Source organism: Cnephaeus nilssonii, assembly GCF_951640355.1.
Source record: "Cnephaeus nilssonii genome assembly, chromosome: 20".
NCBI lineage: Eukaryota > Metazoa > Chordata > Mammalia > Chiroptera > Vespertilionidae > Cnephaeus > Cnephaeus nilssonii.
In genome coordinates this window covers 45,776,573-45,785,646 of record NC_137091.1, presented here as the reverse complement: position 1 = coordinate 45,785,646, position 9,074 = coordinate 45,776,573, and the positions used below count along the sequence as shown (strand labels likewise).

At 48.9% G+C, this 9,074-nt stretch overlaps 1 protein-coding gene across 1 annotated transcript; it reads left to right on the top strand.

The window, feature by feature from the left end:
* Positions 1–3,366: 3,366 nt before the first annotated feature.
* On the top strand, positions 3,367–8,235 carry LOC307116549 (kallikrein-7-like). Its single transcript, XM_079800626.1, has 6 exons — positions 3,367–3,517; positions 3,894–4,021; positions 4,492–4,645; positions 4,814–5,061; positions 5,908–6,047; positions 7,998–8,235. Exons 2-6 carry the CDS (start codon positions 3,949–3,951, stop codon positions 8,151–8,153), a joined length of 771 nt encoding a protein of 256 aa, XP_079656752.1. The 5' UTR covers positions 3,367–3,517; positions 3,894–3,948; the 3' UTR covers positions 8,154–8,235.
* The last annotated feature ends 839 nt before the right edge of the window (positions 8,236–9,074 follow it).

Below are 9,074 nucleotides of genomic sequence, written 5' to 3'. Positions count from 1 at the left end.
TGAAAACCTGCTCCCTCTCTCCTAGTTTGTGACTTGTGACATGCTCAGAACCACGTTCACACCACTTTTCACCCTGGTGAAGTAGGCACTTCTCTCTCTCTCTCTCTCTCTCTCTCTCTCTCTTTAATTTTATGGGTGGGGAAATCTGAGGTATAAGAAATGGACAGAAACATGCCACTGTATCAGAGGGGCCAGGAGGCAGAGTTAGGGTTCAAAATCAATTACATTTTCCCTTCCCTCCTGCCTCTGTGAAGGTCTCCTCTCCCCACCCTTGGCTCCTCAGAGGTCCCCACATGTATTTTTCAGGTGGTAGAAGTGCACAGGCACAGAACAGGAAACAAAAGGAAGAAGGCACCCATGACTCCATCCACAGGCAGTCTGGTACTTGTTCCTTGAGATATTGTTCTGTCACACATAGTAACGTTCACTGGCTCAGTGGAGAGAGCTTCCGCCTGTGGACTGAATGGTCGCAGGTTCGATTCCAGTCAAGAGCACATGCCTGGGTTGCAGGCTTGATCCCCAGTAGAGGGCCTGCAGGAGGCAAACAGTCAATGTTTCGCTCTCATCATTGATGTTTCTATCTCTTTCCCTCTCCCTTCCTCTCTGAAATCAATAAAAAATGTATTTTTAAAAAATAAAGTTCACTGTATCTAGCCCCCCTTCCCAAAAGCTATTGTGAAGATTAAATGAGATGTGAGCATATAATATAACTTGTGGCTTATAAAGGTGCCAGATAAAGCTTTTTCCCCTCAATCCTTTGGCTCACAGGCTAAAAGGAAAGGTAAATGCACTTTCAGCCATTAATTCTACTCTCACTTATGAGGTTCTGACAGACTCCAGGTGCTGTACTGTATGAGTCCCTGTCTTTATGCAGTCACAGGCTAGGTGGGAGAAATAGACAATGAACAAATGCACATAAAACAAAACATGATATAGAGTTAAGTGCTATAATGAAATATCGGGGATGGTAAGAAGAGCTGCCACTAGAGATAGGGTAAGGGTTGTTGGTTAATTTGGATTCCACATGGAGATTCAGCTCGGAATTAGATTTGGAATTGATGGTTAGGGATCAAATTCCAGACTTGCAATGAAATCTGAACATGACGTCGAGGTCTTATAAAAAAGACTTTGGCAGTGGGAGCAACAACAACACAGAAACTTTAAACCAGACAGGAAACCCGCAGATGACAGGAGATGAAGGGGCTCCATGGAGCATTAATTCACCAGCTCAGCAACCTCATTAAAGACACTGACTATCACCATCACTTTCTCTCTGTTTGTCGATCCGCAGAGCTATGGCTCTATGCCCCATCCACTTCCCTCCCCAGTTTCAGGAGGGCTGCCTCACTTCCAGAATTTACACCCAGAAGGGACACTGTCTGACAGAATCCAGGAGAGCTCTTCTCCTGTCTCACTTATGGAAGAAGAGAGCACTTCCCTGAAGTAACCCAGTTGGCTTCCCCTCACTCCTCATTGGTTAACATTGTATCACATGTTTATTTATAAACCAATCCCTGGACAGTAGAAATGGGCCCCCATGCTTGGTGCAGTAAAGCTCAGTTGCAGTCACAATGAGCATAGCAAGTGTCCAAATTAAATCAAGGTTCTGACAAATGGCAGAAGGAGTGCATGTTGGGTAGGCAACAACAATGCCCATGATGGGTCAACTTGTGGGACCGAGACAGAATTGGATTAAAGATCTGAATTGAGATAACAAGTGGACTCACACTAAGGCATGAAACATATTTGGGTGTCTGAGTTAGAAGTAAGGGTCAATTCCACGATTAGGAATCAGCTGACTAGTAGTCATCAGACAATGGTTCCTGTGCTACTCAATGCAAATGCCAAAGTCCTACATTGGACCTCAATCCCTGTGTCTTCCAAATCCTGTGAGGCCTCTGAAACCATCTCCCACCCTTCTCCCTCTGATTCATTCAGCTCCAATAAAAAAGTCTTCCCTGCTAGAACCTTCTAGGTCCCCCTCCTCTTCTCACCTCCCTGTCACTCTGCCTAGAACTCACTGATCCCAAGTAGCTACATGAATGCATCTACCACCTCCTACAAGATTGTATCCAAATGTCCTCTTCACCTGGGGTCTTTCCAACCACCTTTCCCAATATTATAACTGCAGGGGTTGCTGAGATCAAAGGGAACTAATAATTCCCTAGTCCTCCTCTGGTCTTATTGTTCTCCATAGCACTTACTGCCACATAAAAAAAACACAAATGTGAAGATCTTGTCTCTTTACACAAGGTCTCCACCGACTGGAATGAGGGGCTTTGTGATGGAATTTTGCTGTTTTGTGGATGCTGTGCCCTCAGAGTCCAGAACAAATCCAGTCTCAGAGTAAATGCTCAGTAGATACTTCATGAATGAATACAATGAGCAAAGACGAAAATCAAAGAAATTCATCCCACCCTCATTATAATGAAAGCGATTCAAAGGGACTTCAATGTGGAAAAGCCACATAATTCAGGATAAAGTTATAGTGTAGAACATTATACAATAGAATAAAGGAAGGAGTAAGCATTCCAAGAGAAACAATTGTCCAAGACTTTTAATTTTATTTTTAAAATTTTTAAAAAATTGTCTTTTGGTTAATTCTCATCCGAGGATGTTTTTCCATGGATTTTGAGGGAGAGTGGAAGAGAGAGGAAAAGACAGAGAGAAACAAGGATGTGAGAGAGACACATCGATTGGTTGCCTCTTGCAAGAACCCTGATCAGGGGCAGGGCCGGGAAAGAGCCTGAAACCAAGGTACATGCCATTGACTGGAATCGAACTAGGAACCCTTTGATCCGGAGGCCAACACTCTATCCAATGAGCCAAACCGGCTAGGGCTGTTCAAGACTTTTTATAGAGTAAATAAAATGTCCCATTAGATAATGTTCAGACATTTTTGTTAGATATACATACTATGTATAGAAATCAAAGTATAATAAATGAAAAACAGTACATATTTAGTAGGTAGAGTTAGGAAAGCCTTCTCTTTACATTCATACCCCAATATTAGGGTCGGGTTCAGGCTCAAAGACACATCTGGGATTCAGCCTGACAAGTTCGCAAAGCTGCTCAGAGTTACGGTTTTAGTTCCACCCCTGAGAAGGGCAGAGGGCAAGAAAATTGACCACAGTGGAGGACCCAGGGCACAGTCCATCCTGAGCCATGCAGGTAGTTCCTTGATTCCTGGTCCTGCCCCTCAGCGCCAGTACCTGGTCACGCCCTTCATAGCTGCCACCAGGGATGGTGGAGCTGGAACGTGCTGGCGCCAAGCCCCTGACCTGGCCTCAGGAATGAGGGTGGAGGTAGAGTGCGGGCATATGGCTTGAGCTGCCTCCAGGATTCCAGATAAGAGCAAATGCAGGTAAGGTAACCCCAGAGCTGGGGTCACCTGAACTCACTGACGCTGCGCGTTGGAGTGGGGCTGGTGTGCTATAAGAGGGCCACTCTGCACAGGGCTGGACACAGTTGAATTTCAACCCATTCTGAAGACCAGACCAGACCAAACGCACCGCAGGTGAGAGGAAATCCGATTTGGGGTGGGGCAGGTGTGTCTGCATGGACAGCCGACTCTTGCTCTTGAGGACAGAGCAGTAGAGGGCCAAAATCTGGTTGTGAGAAGGAGGGGCTGGAGGGCTGGAGTTTTGGGTCTTTTACCTAAAAGGAACTTGGGACATAGAATTATCAATGGGGAGGAACAGAAAGGCTTTCGATTATAAATGGGGATGGACAGAAAGCCCGATCCCTAGGTGCATCTGCATGGAAGGGTGTCTCTGGCCTGGAATACTGAGCCTGAGGGAGGAGGTGGCTGCAGACTGGGGCTCCTGGGTCTGAGCGAAGAGAAGGGACCTGGAGACCAGGAATCTTGCTTCCTGAACTCTCTGTCTTTCCAGCCCCAGCAGAAGAGGCCGTTCCTCTGTGGCAGCCACAGAGGCTCACACAGGACCCATGGCAGGTCCCCTTCTCCCAACCCTGCTGCTCCTACTGCTGTCCTTTGCACCGGAATCTGCTGGACAAGAAGGTGAGGACCACCCTGAAAGTCCTGACCTTGACCCTGGGCCTCACAATCCCCCATCTCCCCTCTCCAGGGCCCCCTCTCTCCAAGGAGCCCCTGAGTCAGAACCCTCCCCTGCAGTAGCCTCCTCCCATGGAGACACCACCCCTGGGCTGTGGCCCCTTCCTTCCTGCTCCCTCCTGACTCCTGGGCTCTGGGTGCCCTCCAGGCTGCTCCCCGCCCTCCGTGTCTCTCCCATCAGATGCTGGGGTGGCCTCCAGACCAGCTGCTGCCCTGGGTTTCTGAGTAGGCTCCCCCATCTCTCTCCATCTCCATCTGCATCAGTCTCTGCCCTGGGCTCCGTGCCTGCCTCTGCCCTTCTCCACGCCTCTCTGTCTGTGTGTCTTTCTCCATCACTGTCTCTGGGAAATCATCTAATATGGCCTCAGCCCTCCCCGGATGCCTGCTACCCATGTTTTCTCCATGTCTCCATCCAGCCCAGGATACCGGGGAAAGGATTATTAATGGAGGTGTATGTCCAAGAGGCTCCCATCCCTGGCAGGTTGCCCTGTTTCAAAACAATGAGTTCCAGTGTGCCGGCGTACTGGTCAACCCACAGTGGGTGCTCACCGTAGCCCACTGCCGCAGGAGGTATGGAACAGGGGATCTACAGGGAGGTCCTTCTCTCTCTCTCTCTCTCTCTCTCTCTCTCTCTCTCTCTCTCTCTCTCTCTGGGTTTCTGTTCCCCTAAGTCTGGGGCTTTGTATCCCTCTCTCAATCACAGTGTCTCCTTTTGAATGTTGCTTTTTTTTTTTTAAGTGATTATATTGTGCAAATGGGCAGTGATCTTCTGGTTGGGGGGCGTTCCCGGAAGATCAGGGCTACAGAGTCCTTCGTCCACCCATGGTATAACAACCGCACCGATGATCATGACATCATGCTTGTGAAGCTGAGCAGCCCGGCCAAGCTCTCACGCAATGTGAAGAAAATCAACCTACCGTCCAGCTGCAAAGACCCTGGGACCAGCTGTACTGTCTCTGGCTGGGGCATCACCATCATGGTTGAAGGTGAGGCTGCCTCTGTGACCCCAGTCACCAAGGTCCCAGCTCCCTTCTTCCTCAGGCTGCAGATACAGGGGACAGACCCAAGGTTCCAGACCCCCCAACATCTGTGTTCTCAGACCCAGGAAACCAGACCACCAGGACCTGCAAGTCAGACCCAGAAAGCCTGACCTGTAGACATACCTCCCCCAATTCCATAGTCCTTGGATCCCAGGCCTCCATCCCACAAACCCAGGAGTTTAGAACCCCAGTCACCACGTCACACAGAGCCAAGTGCCCAGGCCCTAAGCCGCTTGCTCCCTCAGACTCAGGAGTCTTGGCCTTCAGATGCCTTCTGCCTCAGACAAAGGAGACCTGGTCCCCATCCTCCTCTACCCAGGAGGTGTCCCTCAATGTCAGCTCCTCTTCCTTCCATTGGTTGAGCTGTCACTAGGGATGGTGGAGCTAGAACCTGCTGGGGCCAACCCGCTGACCTGGCCTCAGGAATGAGGGTGGAGGTAGAGTGCGGGCATATGGCTTGAACTGCCTCAGGGGTTCCAGATAAGAGCAAATGCAGGTAAGGTAACCCCAGAGCTGGGTTCACCTGAACTCCAGGACCCTGAGAGTTAGAGTGGGGCAGTGTGCTAGAAGAGGCCCACTATGCACAGTACGTTCAAGCACAGGAGTTCAGACACAAGTCCCTTCCTGCCAACGACCCGGGAGTCCAAGAAATAGGGCCCTTTTCATATCCATCTTATTGGGTCACTCGGCTCCTCCTCCTTCCTTGTCCAGGGTCCCCATTTTTTTACATCAGCACCCACAGGTTCACGGGACCAAGCCTCTGATTCCTCCCCCACTCCCTAACTTCTCCAGATGCAACAAATCCATCAGAGCTCATGTGCTCGAATGTCAACATCGTCTCCTACAAGAAGTGCAGGAAGGCTTACCGGACCTTGTTGAAAAAGTACATGATCTGTGCTGCTGCCCCTGACGGGCTCTCCTCCACCTGCAGAGTGAGTCCCCTCCTCCGCCGCCTGCCCTGGGTCCTGCTTCCTCTCAGCCCAGGCCTGTCTCCCCCTCCATCCCGTGTCCCAGGGCCTGACCCTGGTACTGACCTTCCCTCACACCTTACCAGTCCCACTTTCCTGGCTCTCTCTCCTCAGTTTTCTGCCTGGATCAGGGACTGGATTTCCCTTTTAATTCAGGCTACTATGTGGTTCAGAACACCACAGTAATGACCCAGTCTTTATCTAAAACTGGAATACCACCCTAGGGGGTTTGGTTCATGGGATCGAGCGCAAGCCTGCTGGCTGAAGGGTCCTACGTTCGATCCCAGTCAAGAGCACATGCCCAGGATGCAGGCTCCATCCCCAGGAAGGGGGCATGCAGGAGGCAGCTGACCAATGATTCTCTCTCATTGATGTTTCTATCTCTCTCTCCCTCTCCCTCTCCCTCTCCCTTCCTTTATGAAATAAAGAAAAACTAAACACATACACACACACACACACACACACACACACACACACACACACACAAAGAGAGAGAGGAAAAACTGGAATACTAGGTTCCTCATGGATATTTTTCATATTAAATTTGATTTTTGAAATATGCCTTAAAATGTTCGTTGCAATCACTGGCCTGTGCCTGAGGATAACGTCCTGTCCTTGTATCTGTGTATCTGGTTCTAATTCTGAAGAAAGGATGAGCCCCTCCTCTTTGCCCCCCCCCTTCCTCATCTCTGTACCCTCCTCTCTGTCTCTCAGAACCATCACCCTCATCTCTCCTCACACCTCATTTCTTTTTATTTTTAATATTTTTATTAATTGCAGAGAGGAAGGAGGAGGGAGAGATATAGAAATATCAATGATGACAGAGATTCATTGATTGGCTGCCTCCTGCACGCCCCCTACTGGGGATTAAGCCCACAACCCATGCATGTGCCCTTGGCCGGAATCGAACCTGGGACCCTTCAGTCTGCAGGCTGATGCACTGTCCACTGAGCAAAACCAGCTAGGTCCTCCCACCTCATTTCATTTCCTGGTTTCCTCTGTGTTGTGATCTCTCTCTCTCTCTCTCTCTCTCTCTCTCTCTCTCTCTCTCTCCCTCCCTCCCTCCCTCCCTCCCTCCCTCCCTCCCTCCCTCCCTTTCTCACTTCCTCTCTCTCCTGACTCTAATTTTTTTTTCTCCTTCTGTGCCTCATTCCCTACCCCAAACATTCTGTTTCTCTGTCTCCTTTATCCTTCCATTTCTTCTTCTCTCCATCCTTCTCTCTTTCTCTTTCATCCTTTGCCTATTTATACTCCCACTGTCTTTGCTCACATCTGCACTCTCAGCTTTCAGGGGTGGTGAAATGGTGTTTGTTAGGAAGAGAGGTAATGGGACAAGGTTGAATGTCCTAAAAATGGGGGGTTCCCCTTGTCTCCCTCTGAGAGCCTGATTCATAATTCTGTAAACTGTGTAGGGACACAGAGTCGCAAACTCGGGACAGCCCCGCACTTGGTTTATCTCACTCGCTTTTCTTAAACTTCATATATTTCAACCTGGTGGTCCATACTTTTATTTTGCACTAGATCCTGTAAATTAGGGCATTGGTCCCGCTCCTGGTTTCCAGGACTACCCTGTCCCCATCCCTGAGTAAGGAAATGCATGGGATTCCCTGGAGGTAATGCTTCCTCTCCCAGGGGATTGACAAATTAATGGGGCTCTGACACCCCCGAAACCCCGCCTCCCTCCCTGTAATTGACTAGGGCTCAAGCCAATGTCTTCCGAAAAACTGGTTGGTCCTCTCCATGATAGCATTCATTCCTGCTCTGCCATTGGTCCGCAGAGACAATGAGTGTCTTCCCATTGGCCGGGGTGGAAGGCTGTGTTCTGGCAGGATCAAGGCTTGATATGCATGGGGTCTGTGGGACCTCATTGCTGGTTATTTTGAAATCAAAGCTAATCTGCTCTCTCTCCTGCAGGGCGACTCTGGGAGCCCGCTGATGTGCGAAGGTTCCCTGCAAGGCCTGGTGTCCGGAGGATATTACCCTTGTAGACTGCCCTTTGAGCCAGTGATATACACACGCCTATGCATGTACCGCAAATGGATCTATGATACCATGAAAACCAATTCCTAATCTCTCCATCCTTTCATCCTCCATCCCTATGCCCTGAACTGGAACTTCCCAGAAATAAAGACATCCATGACTTGCAGCCACACTTGACTTGATCATTTTTTTCAAAGTCAGATGAACACGTCAACAATATTCTAATAAAAAAATGAAATTTGCAAAAACCTATGAGCTCAACATAAAGCACACAAAAACTGTCGTTGCTGGTGAAGATGCAGGGTGACCCGCAGTGTTCTCCAGTAGAACTGTAAACGGCTACAATTTTTATGACAGAAGGTGAGGCAAGGTGAATCCAGAGTCTCATTCATCACCTTTGAATAGTAATTCTGGTAAATCCGAAATGTGGGCAAGGTTTGAATGCATCACAACACTATTTGTCATAGCAAAGCAGTCGAAATGATGAACATGTTCCACATTATTGAATCATTTATGTCAGCAACAAAGGGATGTAGGTAGGGAAACTCATGAAGCTGTTCAAGATAATAATCATGAAGAACTGTTGGTGTCATATCAGAACGCGTATACTCTCTGATGTTAAATGAAAAAAAAAATAAAGCAGAAAAAAAAAAGTGTATGTGTGGGATCCTCACGGTGTAAAATGAAACACTCACAGAATAAAGAGCGTGTACCAACCTGCCTGTGGACGGAGTCATGGGTGCCTCCTTCCTTCCATTCCCATTTCTGTGCCCGTGCACCTCTACAACCTGAAAAGTACAGGTGGGGACCTCTGAGGAGCCAAGGGTGGGGACAGGAGACCTTCACAGAGGAAGGTGGGAAAGGGGAATGTACTGATTTTGAAATCTCACCCTTCCTCTTGCTCCCACTGATACAGTGGTGTGTTCCTCTACATTTTCCAGCCCTCCGTTTTCCCCAACCAGAGAGGGAGAGAGAGAGAGAGAGAGAGAGAGAGAGAGAGAGAGAGAGAGA

Coding starts and splice junctions, on each gene's coding strand:
- LOC307116549 (XM_079800626.1), top strand. CDS start 3,949: ATGGCAGGTCCCCTTCTCCCAACCCTGCTGCTCCTACTGCTGTCCTTT. Junction 4,646..4,813: donor GTAGCCCACTGCCGCAGGAG/GTATGGAACAGG, acceptor TTTTTTTTTAAG/TGATTATATTGTGCAAATGG. Junction 5,062..5,907: donor CATCACCATCATGGTTGAAG/GTGAGGCTGCCT, acceptor TAACTTCTCCAG/ATGCAACAAATCCATCAGAG.